The sequence below is a fragment of the Betta splendens genome, chromosome 13 (genome assembly GCF_900634795.4).
Source record: "Betta splendens chromosome 13, fBetSpl5.4, whole genome shotgun sequence".
Taxonomy (NCBI): domain Eukaryota; kingdom Metazoa; phylum Chordata; class Actinopteri; order Anabantiformes; family Osphronemidae; genus Betta; species Betta splendens.
Genome location: NC_040893.2, coordinates 14,448,524 through 14,470,517, shown reverse-complemented (window position 1 = coordinate 14,470,517; position 21,994 = coordinate 14,448,524). Strand labels below are relative to the sequence as shown.

At 42.1% G+C, this 21,994-nt stretch overlaps 1 protein-coding gene across 5 annotated transcripts; it reads left to right on the top strand.

Annotated features, from left to right (window-relative positions):
* Positions 1–27: 27 nt before the first annotated feature.
* sik3 (SIK family kinase 3) lies at positions 28–21,904 on the top strand. 5 transcript variants are annotated; one of them, XM_029171560.3, is made up of 26 exons: positions 29–387; positions 7,723–7,839; positions 8,299–8,362; positions 8,805–8,966; positions 9,175–9,299; positions 9,473–9,596; positions 10,162–10,280; positions 10,415–10,525; positions 10,937–11,071; positions 11,454–11,531; positions 11,956–12,065; positions 12,409–12,556; positions 12,702–12,851; positions 12,932–13,005; positions 13,863–13,997; positions 14,685–14,826; positions 15,184–15,303; positions 15,492–15,550; positions 15,713–15,822; positions 15,936–16,096; positions 16,189–16,313; positions 16,957–17,726; positions 17,812–17,966; positions 18,300–18,429; positions 18,513–18,639; positions 18,769–21,904. In XM_029171560.3, the coding sequence occupies exons 1-25, from the start codon at positions 49–51 to the stop codon at positions 18,632–18,634; spliced, it is 3,885 nt and encodes a 1,294-aa protein (XP_029027393.2). In that variant the 5' UTR covers positions 29–48; the 3' UTR covers positions 18,635–18,639; positions 18,769–21,904. The 5 variants fall into 5 exon arrangements, with proteins under 5 accessions (XP_029027396.2, XP_029027395.2, XP_029027393.2 ...); XM_029171559.3 differs by having other exon boundaries at positions 11,451–11,531; XM_029171563.3 differs by lacking the exon at positions 10,937–11,071 and having other exon boundaries at positions 28–387.
* Positions 21,905–21,994: the final 90 nt, after the last annotated feature.

The following is a 21,994-nucleotide window of genomic DNA, read 5'->3' as shown; positions in this document are numbered from 1 at the left end:
CGGAGGAGCGTTCCACGTAAAATGACGCAGGGCGGGGGCGTGCCCGCGATGCGCGCTGCGCAAGGCTGCTTGTTGTTCCCGCAGAGAGGCGAGAAGATGGCGGCCGTGTCAAGCGGAGGTACTGCTGGGTCCGCTTCGGCCGCAATTACGCACCCTGCGCGGCCGACCCACGCAGTAATGGGCCCCCAGAACCGATCCCAGCCACCCTCCGGGATCAACCACTCCGTTCGTACCACCACAGCCACCGGGTGCATCAATAATCCTGTCCATACTTCGGCCGCCAGGCCCCCCCCGGCCCGAGTGGGCTACTATGAAATCGAGCGGACCATCGGCAAGGGAAATTTCGCGGTTGTTAAGCTAGCCACGCACATGATAACCAAAGCAAAGGTAAGACGACGGAGGTCGGACCGTTAGCAGTGAATAGTTACAAGTTGTCATTGTGTAATTTCAAGATTATTCGACCACGTACCCGGGATGACGCTGGGGCCTTCAGGCTCTGGGGACACAGCGGACAGCCCGCTTTGGTGACACCGCTGCTTGGTTTTAGCAGGGTTCTGTTCGTCACGGGGCATCACCTCTAAGTACTGGAAACACGTATTTGCCACTGTATACGTCTTATTTTCATAGAGATTGGTTGCTACTAGCTTAGGGGAATGTAGAAGGCCTGGTGTTAATGTGTGGCAGAACGCTGGAGACGCGGAGAAGGGTATTGACGAAGATGAAAACGAGGAGACATAACGTTGCGACCGGAGTAATGTTAGCTAACTTGGCTAAGTAGCTAATTAGCTGTTTGGCTAGACTCCGATGCCGTTCACACAGATGCCAAATCGCGAGATTAAAACTTTGTGGCGTCCACTTCAAGTATCCTCATGCTAACAGTAAAGTTAGAGTTGATGTGTTCAGGTTGTCCAGTATCGCTAGCTGTGTGGTTTCAGCGTAGAACTAACGCCCGGTTATAGCCAACTCTGCCCGAGTCAGAACCTGCGTTAGCATTTTGATTTAGAGTGAGGTAGCCCGAGAGAACGATCGATAAGAATGACAAACAAACCACGTTGCCTTTGTAATTACCCTTGCGTCTTCATAACTGTACACGGTACAGTGGCATTGGGGCAACTTTGTCAAATAGTATTTTCTCTTTCGTGACGTTAACACTTTAAGTGGCGTTTGGAAATCCCAGATAATAGCTAGGTGGTATTTCCATAAAGTTTTTCAGACTTGACAGAACACTGACATGGCAAAATAATGTTTCTTCTAAACTCCCAGCACTGTTCGAGTGTACGTGGAGTGGGCAAGCTGATGACTAACACATTCGGCAACAGACAGTGTTATTAAGCGATATTCATGCGTAAGGCTGTGATCACGTCGTGTGTTTCCATGGGCCTGTCCTGAACATGTTGGAACCTTTTGCGATAGGTAGGGGACACAGAAGTCATTCGAAGAGGAAGAGATAACACAAGTATTGTAATACAAATTGTGCGTTGTGCCTCCAGATATGGGGGATTTATATTTTTGGCCTGAGTAGACACATAAGCCCAAGGAGATCAAAGCACATCACTAATCAAAAGCCCAAGTATTTCAGAACAACAACAACAACACAGTATTTTCTGCTTATATCAACTTTCAGGATGACGGAGAGTTTCTGCTTGTGTCAAACGTTCAGTATGGATTATTAGAAGACTTTCTCCTATGTCACTGATGTGATCAACAGCAGACTGCTTGACTTAATTCTTATACACACACTGCTTTGTTGTGTTTACATACACACATACAGGTATACATGGGCCATTCAGCTGCTTTGCTAGAGATCAAATAAAACTGGACAGTGAGTGCCAGGGGCTGCTTTTTAACAGTAGATGTTGTTTCTTAAAGAACTTGAACAATGTTATGGCTACAGTAAATTTAAGACTGTGCGAAGTATGGGATTGTCTAATTTTAAGAGGAAGCAACAGAATAGAAACTGTAATCTATTGATGAGCTGGTTATGAAACTTTATTATGTGTGAGCGTGTTTATTTTTGTCTGGATGTGTGTGTGGCTGTAACTGGTTGTCTAACTTAAGAGACAGGCAGAGTACATGATGACAGTGGAACACGGACTTGCAGAATTAGAGAGAGGACTGTGTTTTGGTTGGTGGTGTTCACAGACAGGTGAGTCAGCTCACTTTTTGTCGCGTCATGTATTAGTGGTTTCAGCGTCCTCAGCTGTTTACAAATATCAAACTGGTATGCTTTTTAGATGCCAGTAATACGTGTATAGCATTCGGTGAGATGAAATGTGTTTTGGAGCCCTGATTTATGGACCATGTTTTCTAACAGTCTATTGAGAAATGCTGACTAGCCAAAATAATTTTCTTGGTCCTTAGATAGATCTAGATAATATCCTGCAGTACAGTTCTCCTGAAGAGGGTCTCGTAATTTATATATTGTAGTATTAAAAGCTTGGAACACAGTCCCTTTGTGTGTTGTTAAATGTAAATTATTTAACGGACAATAAGTTTTAATGTTTATTTTAAACTATGTACCAAGTAAATAAAGCAGTCTTCCTGATTTTATGCTAAACTGGGCAGTTGTTGTATATGCATTTACTTGTATACACCTAGTTACACAACCTACAATATGGTGTAGCTAATGTGGCTGCATCTGGTGGCTGCATGGCTGAAAGTTCCTCTCCTGTAGACAAAGGTCAGCCAGCTCAAGTGTGAATGGAGTTTTTACACTTTCACACAAGTGCTGTGAAAGAGGCAATTGTGTAATATTTTACTAGTCCTTTCATACATTTCAGTTGTCCGCCTCTATAAACTTTATTGCTGATAATCATGATAATCATCTGTCAACAATAGACACACTTTTCTGTTGATTTCAAGGACACTGTAAAGGTGCTTGGCAAAAGTTGAGGTGCTTATTTTCATACTAATATGGAAAGAGGAACTCAGTGGTCCATGACATTCTGAATATCTTGAGTTACTGTAACAAAGAAAGTGTTAGCCTATATTAGATTGTTGTAGAAGGTGTTGTTGGTTTAAAAAGTTACATTGCATGAATAAATGACAAATTAATGAATTTGAACTATATAATCGATCTGTGTTGGGTTTTTTTTCTCTACACTCACTGACGTCTAAGTTTCAAGCACGACTTTTTGATCACCTGTCCTTGAAAAGTTGTTTAAACTTAGAAAAAAATATTGTTTAAATGTAATGCAAGAATGGTACAGACCGAGTAGTTGTCAGGACACTTATTTTGTTGTTGTATGAGTCTTTGAAACTGACGGACCTGCATTACAACTTCATAGGTTTGTAATAAGGCTTATAGTCGGTTTGCGCTGTCACTGGTCTTTACCTGCAGTCATACAGATTGACACATCTTTCTGCATAACTGTTTTAACAGCCACTGTTAGCTCTTGCAGACTATTTTCTAATGCATAATTGAATTATGTAGAGTCAAGCCTTCTTTAGTACGATATTAGGTGATTAGGAAATACAATGTATGCGCTACTACTATTGTACGTTTGAGTACACATGTGCAATGACTTGACAAAAAGATATTTGGGGACATTTGTGTGAACTGAAAGACAACCCAAACCCTCTGCCTTGTTGTGACCACATCATGGTGGTTGTGATCAGTAAAAGATGGTATTGTGCTGCATGTTCTGACCTGCCACTCTATGGGAAGCAGTTTTTTTTTTTTGTTCTTTCCTGTCTTCCCCCCTTTCCTCTTGAGTGTTCTTTAGGAAAGAAAAGGATGAGCGGGAGGAAGAGGGCAGGCAGGATGGCAAGCATTAGGTAACAGGCCTAGTGTACTGTGTAAGAGTTTCACTCATTCTCTTAGTCACACTCACGCACAGCTATCTAACATGCAGCATGCCCTGTCTGTTTCTCAACGACTCAAGTGTGATTTCATTTGGGTGAATATTATGACAAAGACAGTCTTTCTCCTTGACTTATCCTTCTGCCCCCAGATTGTCTTCTGATGGATTCTCAGTAGTGTTCACCATTGTTATTTAGAAATACATTTCATTTGAGTATGCACAGACATCCTGTTCCCACTGCACTGTCTTGGTTTCAGGTTTAGTAAGTGCACATGAACTTATTGACACTTGGTCATAAACCTAATTGGCTGTATGTATGTAACTGATTAAGACCCCCAGAAAATATAGTATTGTATAGTTTGGTATAGAGAATTGTTTAGTCGACAGGTTGGTCACATTTTTCAAGCTCAGTGTTGGCCACTCATAATATTTTGCCCCTCACTGGTGGAATAGTGAATTTGGATCATGAACAGACTCTGTATAGTTTGTGTTCTGCTGTTCCCTAAAGCATTTGTTAGTTTTACATGCGGTAGCATGTACCTTTCCTTTAATTTTAGGCTGACACATTAAACCCCGTCGCATGTAACACACTGTCTGAAAGGCATTGTAGTGACTCATACAGGCTGTACATGTGTGCACGCGTAGGATACAGAGTGGTGCAGAGTGTGCTGACCTACTGTGACCTCATCTTGTGTTTGTATGATGGCGTGTGATGTTTTCCGAGAGACAAACACATAAGCCTCATTTTGGCTTCAGACCTATATACCTCTAGTCGTCTGTCTTGAAGATCGTCATGATGCATTGCATGAACAGTCTCGAGCACGGGTGAGTGTGTCTGTGTTTGTGCTAGTTAAACTCCCTGATGTGGGTTAAGCCTCAGCATTACACCCTCTGTGTAATTGATGTCACCTGTTGGTGAAGGATAACCTCATACTTTATAACACTGTGCATGTGTCAGCAGCAGAAACTCTATGCGTGCCGCTGGGCTATAATCATTTATTATAAAATAACTATTTAACTTTTAATACTTTAAAATTTCAGACTTTGATGATTTCTTCAAAACCTAAACTTTGTGGTACACATCAAATAGCTTGGTGTAGTTCTAAAAACAACACTAGAAAATGCATGTGTTTTTTTTTTTCTAACCTGTGAGTTTTCCATGACCGCAAATTGTATAGATGAAGGCAGGTGAGCAACACTGTACAACTGTTGTACAGTACATGCAGCTAATATATATGCTGTTGTACAGAGTTGTGGTTTGTTGGTAACTGTATTAGCAAGACAGCACAATGTTATGGCATATGTTGTTGGATCAGATTAAGTCATAGCCCAGTAGTAGTTGGCATAAGATATCAAACTTTAGCTAATTACTTTCTTCGGTTTCCTCTGTGTAACCAAGTGCAGTTACCACATACTGTCTTCACTGATGGGTTCAAACCTGAGTTAATGTATTCAATCCTCTATAATACCATGCGCCATACCAAAATCATAAGTGGTTAGTTATGACCCATTATGCAAGTGTGATATTTGTATATTTCAGCACTGCAGTTGGAGTCACATTCATAGACAAGCAGTTTTTCTTTTTAAACAGCCCTGCATCATTTACCTGAAGAAACTGACTGAGTTTCTGTACTAGCTTCTATTACTGTCACGCAAATATTGCCTTGCTTAGTCAAAATATCACATGGTTAATATAAGCTTTATATAAACCTTTTGCCTAAAGTTAATAGTTTTTCGGTGAAAACTAGTGTTACACGAGTAGTGTTTTAGCAAAACTTTTACCACTTATAGAAATTGTTAACATTAATAGTACGGCGTGTATCTGCCTCAGTGCAGTGGATTGAAATTCCTATTACGGCTGTGACCGCTGTATTTGTGTTATGGCAATGTTGTCAAAGGAGTTTACTTAAGAACTGCGTGATACGCATGTCATGCAGTAAGTTTATTTTCACTGTAAACTTAGCTTTTTTTGTTGTCATCTGTCATGCTGCATTGCTCCAAAATTAATTGATGCCCCGCCAAATCTATTTTTGTCCTTCCCCTAAAAGATCATTCTTATAATCTAGCGTTTTCATTTAAGTTTAACAGGAGGATATTTGTTCTTTGGATTAAAAACACGACAGCTGCAAAGTTCTTGCACTTACTTCATAGCAATCACTTGAGACTCGGATGCGCAGTACCTGATTGTTTAACATACATTTTTGTATTTTTCATCAACTTTTTTTTTATGTATAGTGAAGCTGAAGGTAGTCTGTGTGTGTGTGTGATGAGCAGCACATGTTCCCGTCTCCTTTTGCTCGGAACCAGCTTTGGCATAGTTGAGATCATAGTCCTGTAATCAAATGGGACTATGTAACACTTCATCTAATTGCAGCCGCCCTTTCAGGAATGTGTGTTTGTATGAGTGTCTGTGTGAGAACACAGATCTTTTGACCGAAATTTCCGTTCTCATGGAAGCTAGTACAAAATAGATTGAACTCCCCGAGCCTTCTAAAGGCACAACACATTTATTGTACCTTTGCTGGAGCTGATGCTGGAAACCCAGCCTTTGTGGTCTTAGACTGATTACACAGTTGTTTGTGTAGTACAGGTTACTACCTAGCAACACCAGTAGTCAAGCATGAGGAACCCAGTCATTTTCTTAATTGATTATCCATTTAACAGTCTCTGTGGTAGCAGCTGCTAAGTGAACAATATCCATAAGCTGAAACTTCCAAAACATAAAGAACTAGCAGTGATTTCTTTTGGCATCTAATGGACAAGACAATCTGGCATAAGGTTTTATGTTCAGACACACTCTGACCTCTGTAAAGATACAGCATATAGAAAGATAATAAAGCATTCGCTGTCCTTGAGATGTTGGCATATGTTGAAGTAGCGGAGTGTGGGTGTGTGTGTGATCCATATGTCCTGTTGTTACCTTGCAGAAGATATAGAGGGGAATGATTACATCAACAGCGCTGGATCACCACCAGTTGCCAAAAATAGATTCTAATGGCTTAAAATACATAAACTCGCACTGTAAACAGATACATACATGCTTAGTTAAACATAGGTTTTAGAGCATTCCCTCTGTTTTCACTACTGCTTATCTTCATGTCATTCGTTTTGTGAGTAAACATGTTTTTTAATGTTCCAAATTTTCCTTCAAAGGCAAACTACACACATTCTTCTGGAATAATGCCACTGTAATGTGGCTACGTTCTCTCAGGTCCTCTCTTGCTCTCCCTTGCTTCCCTTTCCTGTCTTGAACTTGTTTGGCATCTTCTTTATGTTGGTCATCATGAAAATAATGTGTCGCCGTGGCCCTGGCAGCAAGATTTGTGTGGATCTTTTATGTGCGTAGTGTTTGTGTTGAATATGCCGTTTGTGTTTCTGCAGGACAGATGGTTTTCATTTTTTTTTTTCACAGTCCAACTGTACTTGCTATCTATTTTTTTGCAGGTGCCGTGTTTCAGGACAGCCCCAGTAGCTTTGCTTAATTAAGTCATTAAAGTAGTATACAAGGGTGTCACACTCAATCACTGTCCACTCTGCTGGAGCCATTGTCCACGACTAAGCGGTTATGCAAGCGTCGTGTCTGCAGTCGAAGGTCGTGGCTTAGGTCAGATTACCCAAATCATAAACACTCCTCTCCAAAGGTATTGGAACAATGAGGCGAATTCTCTTTTTTTGTGGTAGACAAACATTTGGGTTTGACATCAAAAGATGAAAATGTATATATTATGTCTGTGCGCTTAGGAATTGTTGCCTTCTTTACATAATTTCAGAAGTTGTTTTGTCTACTCGCTCTACTTCGTCTCTATCTTCTGTTTACCCTCCTCCCTTTTTTTTTTTCATTTTAATCTCTCTCACCACCCTTCTCTCATCATTCATCCTTATAACCCCCTCCATCTCGGCCTTGTTTCTCTGTCTCCAGGTGGCTATAAAAATAGTGGATAAGACCCAGCTAGATGATGAGAACCTGAAAAAGATCTTCAGAGAGGTGCAAATCATGAAGCTGTTGAAGCACCCCCACATCATCCGCCTCTACCAGGTACACATTCACCCACAGAGCCGACAAGGCACTCTGCTGAGATTGTTCACCAGAGACCCATGGCCCACTAGGATAAGAACAAATGAAATGTGTTGATTTAGCAGGATTTGCTGTTATCTGTTTTTCTAATACTGGATAATGTTGAATAAGTTTTCAAAAGCTAACTTTTCACCAATCTTGAAACCCCCAACCTTTTACATAACATAAACATAATAGACTGTAATTTGCCACTTTATTAATAAAATGATCTTCCCTTTTGTCATTTTCTAATGTTGAATTATTTCAGACTCTACGCTTAGCGGTACAATAGGGTAGTTTCTGTTCCGATCAAGTCTTTTGTTTGTATGTGACACAGTGCTGACTCATACTGTTGTGTAACAGGTAAACTACCCATCTGTAGGTGTTGTCGTTTCAGAGGGTTTGTAGGTCCTGATTGTTATCATTTGTATGTGTCTTTAGGTGATGGAGACCGAGAGGATGATCTATCTGGTAACAGAGTACGCCAGCGGTGGCGAGATATTTGGTAAGGGAGTTTCCCACTATTTGTTGTGGACAGACTTTCTTATCTTTTATCTCTGTTGTTCAGTTTGTGCTTGCTCTGTTTTCATTTTGATTTATCTCAGATGGTTGAAAGTGGAAAATTCAGTAGAACATTTTTCTAAAGCTTAAATGACTTGTCATTAAAATGGTTTCATATTTTCAAAGGTTTTGTTTTATTTCAGTCCCAACTGACTGTTTTTTTTGTTATACCAAAAAAATGTATATCACAAACTATTTTTACCACATACACCATAATGTCATCTGTTTGTCACACACACAACTTGGTTTTCTATTTTGTATATTTTAAATGTATTTTTGATACATTTTAACCATATTTGTATAACTTACTGTTTTGGTTCTAAACAGTATAAACCAGCAGACCCCGTTGAACATAAATATCTGAATGTCGTTGTGTATGTATGTAGACCACCTGGTGGCTCATGGGCGTATGGCAGAAAAAGACGCCAGAAAGAAATTTAAGCAGATCGTGGCAGCGGTCCATTTTTGTCACTGCCGCAACATTGTCCACAGAGACTTAAAGGCTGAGAATCTGCTCCTTGACCATAACCTCAACATCAAAATAGCAGGTGTGTATATCTGTGTTTGCTCTTAAGCGCGAATGGGTGGGTGTCCTAATTTAGTGGTTTTGGGCTGTGTTTCTGAGTGGGCGCATGCAAGTGGCAGCATGCACCTTCATAGGTTCAGCTGTTCTTGGTTTGATTTTTTTGGTTTGATAAGTTTACTCTGTTGAGTGAACTGATGAGATTGAATAAACCACTATTTTCCCTCTGTTAGATTTTGGCTTCAGTAACATTTTTTCTCGAGGCCAGCTGTTAAAGACTTGGTGTGGCAGCCCTCCCTATGCTGCACCAGAACTTTTTGAGGGCAAGGAATATGATGGACCCAAAGTAGATATATGGGTGAGTAGGATTTTTGCTATGTAAAAGATTTCATTTGGCTGCAACACAAACTAATGCCAGAATGAATAATCTGGCCTTGAAAGATAAAGAGATGTCCCTATTACTCTCACTCTTTTCGTTGAATCCCGTTATAAAAATGATGCTATTTCCTTTTGTTTATTTTTTCTCTATAGAGCTTAGGTGTGGTGTTATATGTACTGGTGTGTGGCGCCCTGCCCTTTGATGGTAGCACTCTACATAATTTGCGGGCACGTGTCCTCAGTGGCAAGTTCCGCATTCCCTTCTTCATGTCCACAGGTACTCCTCCTGTCAGCTCCTGCTGGCAAAACTACTTGTTAGTTTTCTTTTCAATCAGGCATATCAAGTTTACACTTCACCAATTTTCCTTCGGATGTAAAAAAAAATGGGCAAGAGCCAAGTTACATCATGCACTGGATGTGGGGCAGTGTAACAGCGCTGTCGTTAATTGCCATGAAATGCAGTCTGCTCAGTGTGTTAAGTCTGCCATTTATTTTTTCGGAAAGACAAAAATAAATTGCAGATCGTTGTATGCATAATTGCTAGAGACCCAATTTATATGTGTTGTACTATTCATTCTGGGGTAGAAAAATGTTACCCTACTCATTGTAATGGATGTTGGGGTTTTCTGGTTCTTATTTCACCTGTGTTAGCCACATTTTTTTTATAATGGACACAACAATACACAGTGTTCAAGCATTGAAAAAGGTACCACATGTATCTATTTCTATATATTTGTACAGTCTGTAGAAAGAGTGACATTTGTTTCAAACCATCCACCTGTTATAGCTGTTTTTTATATTGAAACAGATTTTGCCTAATATATTTTTGTGTAATACTGCAGATTGTGAGTACTTGATCAGACACATGCTAGTGCTGGAGCCCAGCAGACGGTTGACTATGGAACAGATCTGTAAAAACAAGTGGATGAGACAAGGAGACCCGGACCCAGACTTTGACAGGGTAAGCCACTTGTAGTTTTTCAACTGAATTTGTTGTTTTCTAGCTGTAATTCCTAGTGGTGTTTATTGCATAACTTTTTTCCCCAATGGTTTTGTATTGACTCCTCATTTCTTTGCATGCCTCCTCCTTTCTAGTTAATAGCAGAGTGTGAGCAGGTGAAGACAGAGAGAGAGACTGAACTTATCAATGAGCAGGTGCTGATGGCCATGTGTGAAATGGGCCTGGACCGGGAGAGCACCCTCCAGGTTGGATACACTTATGTGGCACTGATTTAGACTGTATTAAAACTATATTATACTTGGATAAGGTTGCTGTAGCTCTCCAGTTCATCCTGTCTGGTCGTCCCATTCGTCTTAATGCAATACCTTAGAATGGAGGGAATTTCTTCAAACTAGACAAACAATTTTCATTAGACCTAAATTAACTATTCAACCTAGTTTAAGATCAAGGTGACTGTGATATCATGTCTGCAATTACAGAATTTCTATTACAGAAATACTTGAAGAGTGTCTTAAATTGCCTAGCATGAACTTAGATATTGGTGATCAAAGGTCAAGGTGTATGTCCTGTTTTAGTCACTAGAACTATATTTTAGTTTAGTTCTTACTGTTTGGCAGAGTCATACATTCACAAATAGTATCTCTGTGTTTTCTTAGTCTCTACAAACAGATGCATACGATCACTTGAGTGCCATCTACAGTCTACTAGCTGAACGCCTCAAGAAACACAAGACCCTACGTGTTGCCCAGCCCACACCGCGCCCCATTAGCTATCCGCTTAATGCTGTACAGGTTAATCATTGTTCAGTTGTAGCATTGTGTAAAAACTTGAACCATAAAACACACTTCCAGTGAAGTTTGATGTCTCATAAAAACAATTAATAATATATTACAAAAAAAAACTATGTAAATGTATTTTTATGCAAAGGATTATACTTAGAATCTGAAGAATACTGGGGATAAGTGATATTTGGACTAATTCACTCTGCATCAAAACAAATACTGGATATATTGGATTGGATGGAAAGTATCATTTTACATGACTGTTACATCAGTCAAACCTGCAATAGTCAATTGAATGGCTTTAACCCACATCAGCCAATCCCTGTTCCCTGAGAAGATTGTGAAACAGAAGTACAATCCTAACCTATGTGCGTCTGTGTGTGCCCAGCAGACAGATCCACAGGGTAATCCTGTTAGCATGACCGTTCCCCATGTCCAGCTCATTAACCCAGAGAACCAGATTGTTGAGGTGAGTGAACAATGTTGGTTGACTGGAAGTAGACGGCTCGATGAGGATCAGAGTCAGAAACTTTTCTTTATCAAACTGTAATTGCAGCCACGACTCTAAACCTAAAATGAGAGTTTTACAAGTTAACACAGGAACTACACGTCTGTTCATCATTTACAGCATAATTGTGAAGTTTGCCTCTATCACTTTAGCCGAGGAACAATTGCACAACTGCGATCTGACATACAGTCACACATAGATGCGCACAAGAAGAAAGACCCAAAGCTGAGTCACAATAGCTGTGAAACTAGAACGTGTCAGATCACTGCATTGCAGCAGGGACTTTGATAAGACTTAACTGTTAAGCATGTATATGTACAGTAGATACATAAACTGTCTGCAACACACAAATCATTTCCATGTGCTCTACGTTTTTATTGTTTAGCCGGATGGCAGCATGACATTGGACAGTGATGAAGGAGAGGAGCCATCTCCGGAGGCCATGGCTCGATACCTCTCAATGAGGCGGCATACTGTGGGGGTACCAGACCAAAGGTAACAAACACACAACATCCTGCTATACTGTAGGGGAAGTTCTACCAATAGAGTATATTCACCTCTATTATTAGTTGTATGTATCATAATAATTCCAAGAGTTTTATAAATGTCTATTGCCACTGTTTTAGACCAGTTGTCACCAAAACACAGCAGGTGACCGCTGCACAACTTGCTACTAGAGTTAGCTGTTGGATCAAGTTTTAATATAAGCAAAATTAATAATTGCAGACTATTTTCAGACTACAAATAAATTATCAGTGAATAAACAAGGTTTGAGTGTTTTATTTAATTACAGTGCATTTTAGTTACAAACGTTTTCCCCCTACTACTTCCACCACAGGACCGAGATGCAGGACAAACTGCCATCAGGTTTCCCACGTGGTCCAGTGCCCCAGCCCCCCTTTCCCTTATTGGCTCCCAATATGGGCCAAATGCACACACTCATGCCCACACAGAGCCTGCAGCCCACACAGCAACTGGAGTACAAGGTACGATTAGGTTGGGGGATTTCGACTTGGCAATTAAAGCCCCCTGAAAGTCATTACCTAAGTTTTAGGAGCTTTTATCTGTAGGGTGATGATAGATCAACTTTCATTTACTGCCTCTGACTTCCTGTGTGTCTCGCCCCTCCAGGAACAGTCCTTGTTGCAGCCACCTACTCTGCAGCTGCTTAATGGCATGGGTCCTCTGGGTCGACGAGCTTCCGATGGTGGGGCCAACATTCAGCTACACGCTCAGCTCCTCAAGAGACCCCGGGGACCCTCACCACTTGTTGCAAGCCCGGTAAGTATAAGTATTAAACTTAAGGACCTGTATGTGTGAACAGTAGCAATATTGATCACTAAACTATGTGCCTCTCTCAGCACCCTATCCCTGCAGTAGCTCCAGTGGATGAGGAAGGTTCCGATGGAGAACCAGACCAAGAGGCAGTACAGAGGTAACCCACAATGGAGTTTGGTAAAGGCTTACAATGTACAGAGGTGCTGTCTAAAGTGGATACTGTGGAAAACCTGTAGCCTGGGACAGAAGTTCCATGTGTTCCATATTCTAAATTATGACATGTAAATATCCTTTTAGATGACATTGGTGAGATGCAGTAAGATTATCTTGTATTAAAAAATATTCTCACCAGGACCACAAAAAGCAAATGCAGATGAGGTTCTGGATTCTGAACTCCAGGCAAAGGTTTTCCACCTGACCCTCTTCAGACAGCACTTCCTGTAGATTTCGCTGGTGTCCTGGGTTGCTGGGAGTGAGTGCCTTCAGGCCGCTCTGCTTTTCTCCGCGGGAGGTGCCCACTCTGCTATGGTGCTTTATCCCATCTCTCCTCCTTTCTCCATCGTGCAAGCGCCTTCTGCCACAGTTCTAAACTGAGTCTGCCACTAAATCTAGCCCTATTCCTCAAACGTTTTGGCAAAGAACCTCTTCATCCTTATCTCAGCAAGTTCTAAATTATTCTCCCAACTATCGCACTGTTTCTTACACGGCTTTGCTAACCCTGAAGCTTGCAAAACCTATTGCAAAACTATTTAAGAAAAATAATGCAACCAGTCCAGTCCTGAAATTGGAATCTGAGGGGTTGTGGCTACCCATAAGCTTTAGCATCCATCTATGATATCATTTTACTGTGTTTTTCTGATTGGCTAAGATGAAATGAATGATGGCACCCATTGGCAGAGGTGTGAAGGGATGGGCCTTTCCCATCCCATTTAGCCAATGAGGACAGAGAGCTGACCAGCGCTGCTTCCTCTCTCCCACCCTCACCCCCGTCCTCCCCCCCTCCCTGCGGCCCAGGTACCTGGCGAACCGCTCCAAGCGGCACACGACGCACGCGCTCACGAGCACATCGCATGGTGAGCCCACGGCAGAGTCACAGCGGTCCCAGGGCCCCCGCCAGAGGGGCGGCTGGGCTCCTGACACACACACCCGGTGAGGGGATGCACCCGCTGCGAGAAAACACTCACATGCAAATCTTTAATGAAAAGGAATATATTATTGAACTCTGGATGTATATAATGTCTATCCTGCACAGGAATACTTAATTGCTGTTCATCTCACTGATGAACTACTTTTATCGGGTGAAATGGTTGCCCTTTCTTTAGAGGAAGTGTTATTTGTTGCTGTTATCCGAGGCAAATGATGACTCTTGTCCCCTTGAACATTTGAATGGTTTTGCTCAGTAAATTACTCTTTCTTTAGTCAGTAAAAAGTAGTTTATCTCCTAAGCATAGAAGAACATCTCTCATCAATGGTAAGTTGAGGTAAATGTATGTCTGATCTTGCTTGTGAATTCCTTGAACAGATATGTATATGTAATGTCCCTTAAATTCTTCAAAGTGTGGATTGTACATTTATGTATTTAGAGATACTTAGCGTAAGCGTAGCTTTTATCTTGGATGATTTGCTACATCAACAACAATGTTTATGTTATCTGTCATGTCGTCTTTGTGTGTGTGTGTGTGTGTGTGTGTGTGTGTGTGTGTGTGTGTGTGTGTGTGTGTGTGTGTGTGTGTGTGTGTGTGTGTGTGTGTGTGTGTGTGTGTGTGTGTGTGTACGTGTGCGTGCGTGTGTGTGTGTTTTTGCACGTTTGTCTACTATCTGTGGTCCCATCCTCAGATCCAGCTATAAGGACTCTAACACCCTTCATCTCCCTATGGAGCGCTTCTCCCCTGTTAGACGGTTTTCTGATGGCGCCGCCACCATTCAGGCCTTCAAGGCTCATCTAGAGAACAGCAGCCTCATTAAGCAACTTAAGCAGGTACCTTGTTTTGCATAATATTGCAGGATAACAGGAAAATGTAAAACTCCTTGGTTTGAATAAAATGAGATTGTTTTATATGCTTTTACAATTAGTTTTGAAACTACTTCAAGATAAATTAATTAACCTACTTTGGTTGTTCATTAACACATTTTTTTATTAACAGAATCAAACATTACCATATTTCTAAAGGCTTTCACACTTTTATCACTTCTATCAATCTACAAATCTATAATTTTAGTCACCTCTGAGGTTTATCTTTTCAATATATGGTTTTGAATTGGGAAAAAACAAACACAACACTTTCTTTAGCATATAGCTTGAGTAATAATTGTTTTTTTCCCTTCTTTACAAAAGGAGTGTGAGCAGCTCCAGAAAATGTATGCTATCCAGCCGGATGAGCGATTTCTGGAGCACACCCAGCAACAGCATGTCCTCTACCAGCAAGAGCAACAGATCCTCAACCAGCAAATCCAGGTATTTGAAGATTTTTTCTCTTACAAAGAAGCAGTTGTGGTTATACATCATTTTGTGCAGTCAATGTAAATATGGCTATAAAACCTATAAAGTTAAATTGCAGAGGCTTTGATTAGATTTTGTTTCTTAGGACTTTTATTTCTTGCATTTATTCATTTATTCATTTATTTATTTATCTTTATCTGCAGGGTCTGTCCTTAGGCCACGGAGAAAGCCAGCCCAGTCACTTAACTCACCAGCTCCAGAGGTAAACACACACACACACACACACACACACACACGTTACTCAGCTATTGAACAGTGAACACAGAACTTGATACTGTGGTGCAGTACTATTGACTAAAGTGTTACATCATTGTCCTATCTCTCTTCTTTCCTATTCTCTCCTACTGGTCCTGTCCTCCCTCAGGTTGCGTATCCAACCCTCCAGCCCTCCGCCAGCGCATCCCAGCAACCACCTCTTCAGACAGCCCAATCAGAGCCCTCCGCCTGGCACTGCAGGCATAATGCAAGGGCATGGTTAGTGACATCACTGCTAAAGTACTTTCTACTATGTTTTTTTTTTTTTTTTTTTTTTTTTTTTTTTTTTTTTTTATGTAGAAGTTCCTCGCTCATCACTCTTCTGCTTGCAGGCCCGTCATCAGTGCAGTACGGTGCTCCAGGGTTGTACCAGGGTCAGAATGGCAGTCCACCCCCCACAGGTCTGCCTCGAGTCCCTTTACCAACCAATCAGCAAGCTGCCACTGCCCGTCCCACTGTCCCTATAGCACAGGTTGTCCCTCAACAACAGCAGGTGACAGTGTTTCTCTTTTATGCTTTTTGCAATACACATTTTAGGGCGTTTTGAAAATTAATAATGAATATTAACATTGACTGACTGTACAGGTGACCATACAGGTGCAGGAAGTGGAGCTGGGAGGTGGGGCGCAGAGACAGAGCTTTTTGTCCACGCCGGGCGGACACCGGGTCCTCGGGAAGCAGCTGAGCGCAGACAACGCTGAGACGCACAGGTGACCCTGCCTATTCTGTCGCCACCTCCCCTGAGGAATCAAAACCCTCCCAACAAGACCCATGGACTATTTGTGTCTTGTATTTTAGTTTCATCTTGATTTTAGTCATCTTTTTTTCTTGCCACTGTAACAGACACCTTCCTGCTATGTTTCATTTTGTTTGTTTAATTTTTTTCTTTTTAAAGGTTTTTCCCAAAATTGTATAGACACGATACTGTTTGCCAGACTGAATATTTTATGTGTGAGAAGGCAGATTATTATTTGTTACAGTATTGAAAATTAAAGAAAGGTCCTCATCAACTTTGCTGAGATGACATCAACAAATTCTTCACCTCACTGTAGCTGGGTGAGTGATTAGATATACAGTACAGAAGTACAGTATGTCTAAAGGTCCCACCTTGAGTCAACCTGAAACCCTAGTCACAGTCACCTGCTTTCAGGTTTGCCTTCACTGAGAGAAGATGTACCAATCTTCAAATACATTTACACCTCTCAGTGAACCTGGACCTGGCTTGTCTTTACTAGACAGTGTGTGGAGTGATTTAATGAAAGCCTATAGACTCTAGGTTGATGGTAGGTTAAATAAAGTATGATATTAGACTACTGGTAGCTAATCAGTCTGCATTCCCTCCCTGTTATCCAGTCGCAGCCTTGGGCGTTTCACATCTGCCTATGAGCAGGCCCAGTTCAATCCCCACCTTTTCTCTGGCGATGCTACTTCTCGTGGCAACTCTGGTGCAGTTGGCTCCTACGGACCCTACCTGCAGGGAGCATCGCTTAACGTCCCTGGCCTGGAGGGGTATCAAACTGGGGCGGTCGGGCCCAGCAACTACGGCACTCCTTCTACACTACAGCAGGCTCTGCTTTCCCCGACTCCTTTGGACTACCGTCCCCCGCAACAGCATGTAACTCCTACCCTACAGGGTCTCCTGTCTCCCCGTCACTCTTTAACTGGCCACGCCGACCCGAGGTTGCCTCCTCAAGACCTGGCTGCCCTGTTAAAAAGGCAGAGCCCCCGGCCATGCCCAGCACCCCCTACACCTCCCAGTGGTCCACCCCAGGAGTATAGTGACATGCTGCTTCTCCGTCAGCTGAGCCAAGGGGAGAACTTGGAGCCACCACCACCACAGGGTGCCCCTGGAGGCCAGCACTACCACCACCTCCTACAGATTCGACCCCCTGACGTCCAGCCCCAGCAGCACCCAGCCCAAGCACCTTGTCCAAACTTACCTCATTCAGAGAGCATGGAAGAGGATGAGGTTCCTCCTGCCTACCACCATCCACATGAGGGTCTGCTGGTTAAGGCAGGGGAAAGTCATGAGCTCCTGGGGCCACCTTGCGGAGGCACCCCACCCTACAGTTCCCCAACACACCGACATGGTGGCTACATAAGGAATGCTCCAGCAGCTAGAGGTGAGATGTGTCAGCCTGTCGCTACTTAAATCAATATCAGAGTCAGAACACTAAAGCACCAAACCTATATTTTAATGTTTGTTAGAATCTGAGCATGTAGAGACGAGGTCCCAAGGACAAGCTATGGAGGTGCCTGATCATAATGGTGTGGGCTTTCCACGAGCTTCCCAGGGTGATGCGTATAGGTCCCGTGGACAGCTACAGCGCCACCACACCATTCAGACATGTGATGATGCCTATGTGAGTGACATTCTGTTTATAATCATTTATAACCACATTTATGTTATGAGAATGTGTAATAAACCCAACAGACTGAAAAATCAGACTTAATCCTCAAATGTAATAAATGAGAGCATGTTGGCAGAAACAGTTCTGCATGTGTGTGTGTAACTGGTATTATATCAGAGGATGGTGAATCATCTTATTATACTTTCCAATGCAATGCTAGGTAGTTTATTCAGCAGGTTAAAGAAATCATCATCATCCCATAATCCAAACAAGGCTCTTACTCGTTACAGCTCCACAATGCTGTTAAATATCAGTGGGGTTTTGTGACTTTCATCTTTTGTTCAGGATCAAGCTGACCCCATGTCTGGGATGAGCCTCTTGGCTGGGAAGGCTCTAAGCTCCGCTCGCATGTCTGACATCCTCAGTCAGACGTCACTGACAGGAAGCCAGCAGCTGCACCAGCGGGAAGAGTCAGGTCAGCAGGAGACGTGCAATTACCCGAGAAGATATGTGGCTTAAGCGTTTGTCTATTTATTAAGGGGTGTGTTTTTCATGCAGTGTGTGATGTGGAAGGAGAGCTCCATGCACCAGCCTGCTACCCAACGTCTTGCACCAGTGACATGCTCCTTAGCTATAAGCCCCCTGACCTGCAGTACAGCATGGAGCAGGCTGGAGTCTAGCACAGGTACACAGACATGTAAAATAGTGGTTTCAGATCATTGTAATTTTTTTTAAGCTGTTGTTGCGTTACATTCCTCAGAATAGCAGAATAGAGGTAATGGTTTACAGTTTCTGTTACTGTGTTCTCTTGCAGGAAATGGGTGTATCCTGTGTACAGTGGTCCATATCAGCCATCCTGAGTTGTGTTGACTTGAGTTGAGCAGCATCACGCCAAACCACCATCATCATGCCCACGTCAGGGCGATCTACATCTGTATGTCTTCATCTGTCTCTGGAAGGGCAGTCTGGGCCAGAACAGTGGGGTAGTGGACGAGTGTAGACATCAGAGGGGTGGGGGTCACAGATGGGTCAAAGTGCCAGCATTTTCTGCACCGATTTTCAGTTTGTCTCTAGTTTTATTCCATCATGGGTAGTTTGGGTTCTACACCTCCCACTTCCTGCCCTGACCCGAAACCTCATCTTTTACCCTGTCCTCTAACTGTTGGCATACTTCATTATGTGCCTCGTTGGCCGAGACATTGACACGTTCATACTCGCAAAAACATGGAGTCCAACACAAAGAAACACACACTGCTGCCACAAACCCAAAGTATTCACGTTAGGTGTGAGTGTGTATTTTAGTGTGAATGACTCTGAAGAGGAGGTGAGTGGAGGGGAACGCGTCTGTCTGCTTCAGTCCGCTCCTCCCTCGCTCCCAACTCCTGCTGCCCGGCAGCGAATCATTCCGGAGCGGGCTGAAATCCCGACAGGTGGCCCCGGGCGGAGGGTGTTATGGCGTCGGGCTCCGACTGGGCATCCAAACCGCTCTCTCCAAAGACGGAGCTCAGTGACATCGCACAGGACAAACCAGCTCTCTCATAGTTGTTTTGTTTTATTTTATTATTTTTTAATTTTAAATTTTACCTTTTATTGCTAATGTCCATCTAGACATTATGGTCAATATTGTTACACTTACTGTTAATACTGTTTTCTGTAAAAGATGTTTTATTATAATGATTATTATTAAAGTAACAAACAGTGCTGTGTTGCAAGGAAGACAACATTGTTTTTTGATTACTTAAGTCATTCTGCACTTTCTGTCCTTTCAGTCTGTTTCCACCTCTGTCATGCAGTTACCTTGCTTCTCATTTATCCTCCCCCTCCCTGTGTTACCCTCCTCTCCACCCTCTCCCATGTCTGTGACAGTGTATTGCATCGTGGGTAGTTACACCAGACATCTGCTCCTTCTCTTGTACAGTGATGCCATGTATAGAATGCTTTTGCAATTTCCTTATGAAATGTTTTCTTTTTCGTTACATTTTTCCTTGTTTTTTAGATGTTGGGAAGCATTTTATATTGTTATTGTTCATCATTTGTATTTTTGGATGTCTTCAAAAATGTTTTCATTTGTTTTTTTGTTTGTTTTTTTTTTGTTTCATGAATCTTGAGATTTCTAGCCAAAAGGGGACAAAGAGAAGAGCGACAGTGCTCTCTCTGTGTCTTAAAAAAAGATTGTTCTTGTTTTAATATTATTATTATATCGAGACACTTGAATAAGAGGAGAGTAATTATTTTGTGTTGCTTTCTAAAGTATCATTTCAGTCGTTGATGTTGTGATTGTCATTCTTGTTGTTGTTGGGCCTGTTTTCTGTTAACGGGGTCATGAGGCAGGCTATACAGGGTCAGACTTTGGGCTTTGTCTGGGTTGGTTTCGGGTGCTACGGAGAGATGACGCTCTAAAAAAAAGGAGAAAAATGAAGAGACATAAAACAAGGGAATGACTTGTAAAATAGCTGACATATCATCCTGAACATCCCAAGTGTTCCTGGACAAACTCACTCCTCTCTCTCCCTTTCGCTCTCTTGCTGCCCTGCCTTTCTGCTGTGATCCTCCCACCATCTTTTACTACATCGGCTGCTTATCGGATGGCGCCTTATGGACATGCCTGCTCCTTGCAAGCTAAACTCGTTACTATGGCAACCAAGGGTGAAATTACTACTACTATTACTCCACCACCCTCTCCCTTCTGTTGGTTTTTTTCTTTTTAAACTCGTTTCAGGCTTGCTTCGTTTCCCCTCCTCTAGCCTTGAAGAGACCATCTACAGGAGCCCCCAACGGTAAATGGATGTTGGATACACATGGACACGCCTCCAACCAGAATAGGGAAACATTTCAGGAGGTGTCCATAGGAACAAACTGTGGAGGAATACACACACCCACGTTAACCCACGTTCTGTGCCCTAAGCTGACTCAGGCTCAAGCACAGCCAGATGGAGACTGCAGCGTACTGGGGACCACAGCAGAGGATTAAACCCCCCTTTTTCCTTTTTTTTTATAATTTTAATTCTATTGTTTACCTGTATTTATCCTCTCATATACTGTACAATGCCCCTGGATTTTAAGTCTGAATTACTCCAGCAAGAGACTGTGGTGCAAAGCGTAAAGCTCCACTTGTATGTGCTTGTAATGGCCAGATGTCACGGTTGAAATGCTGTAAACCTCTGAGAGCTATAGATGGTGCCGTGCAGCGCCAGTGCTTTCCATTTGCACAATCACACTTCCTGTTTACCAAAACGGCACTTGCTTAGGTCTTGCAAGATGGAAAAACTAAAGAGACGCACAGGAATAAATGTTAAGCGTTTTCTGTTTTTCTCATTGGGCACAAGCGTTTTTTCAGATCCGATTTTCCCTCCAGCTCTCGTTCATTCATCTTTCAGGTCTGTCCTCCTGGTTTCTCTCATTGTTTACGTCAAGCCAAAACTGAGATCTGGAAGACAAAGGAATTGAGTGTTTTTCAGGTATTGGAGGGAAAATGACTGAATGAAAGACATTGCATGTCTCTTGTCCCATGACGAGACTTAAATCTCTAAATTAAGCCTGGAGGCTCCTCTCGGTCCAATGTTCCGACTCGTAGCTGTTGTTTCGGGCGTGTGTGAAAAGCAGTGAATGGAAAGCACTGGACGTGATTCGGAGGTAACTGAGGAGGAGGGAGCTGCTTCACACACATCTGCCTGATTAGACTGACCACCCCCCCACCATCCGCTTATCTTTGTCTTAACTTTTCAATCCTTTTCTCTCATCCCTCCTCAGCAAGCCAGCTCTCTGCTCTACTTCTGTTTTAGGTTCATTTTATTTTCTATTTGTTCATTTTATTTCTGTTCTGTTTCTATGTTCATTTCTGTTGAGTACAAAAATACTAAAGTGCAACATCAATGATTAAAAAGAATATCAACCAAACTGAGATGAATAAATAAAGAAATATATATAAATAAAGAAATAATTTAAAAAGGTTTTGACTTGTTTTTTTTTTCTTTGTGGATGGGAAATGCACACAGCATGAATAATATTAGTAACTGAAAATTATTTAACTAAAAAAACGT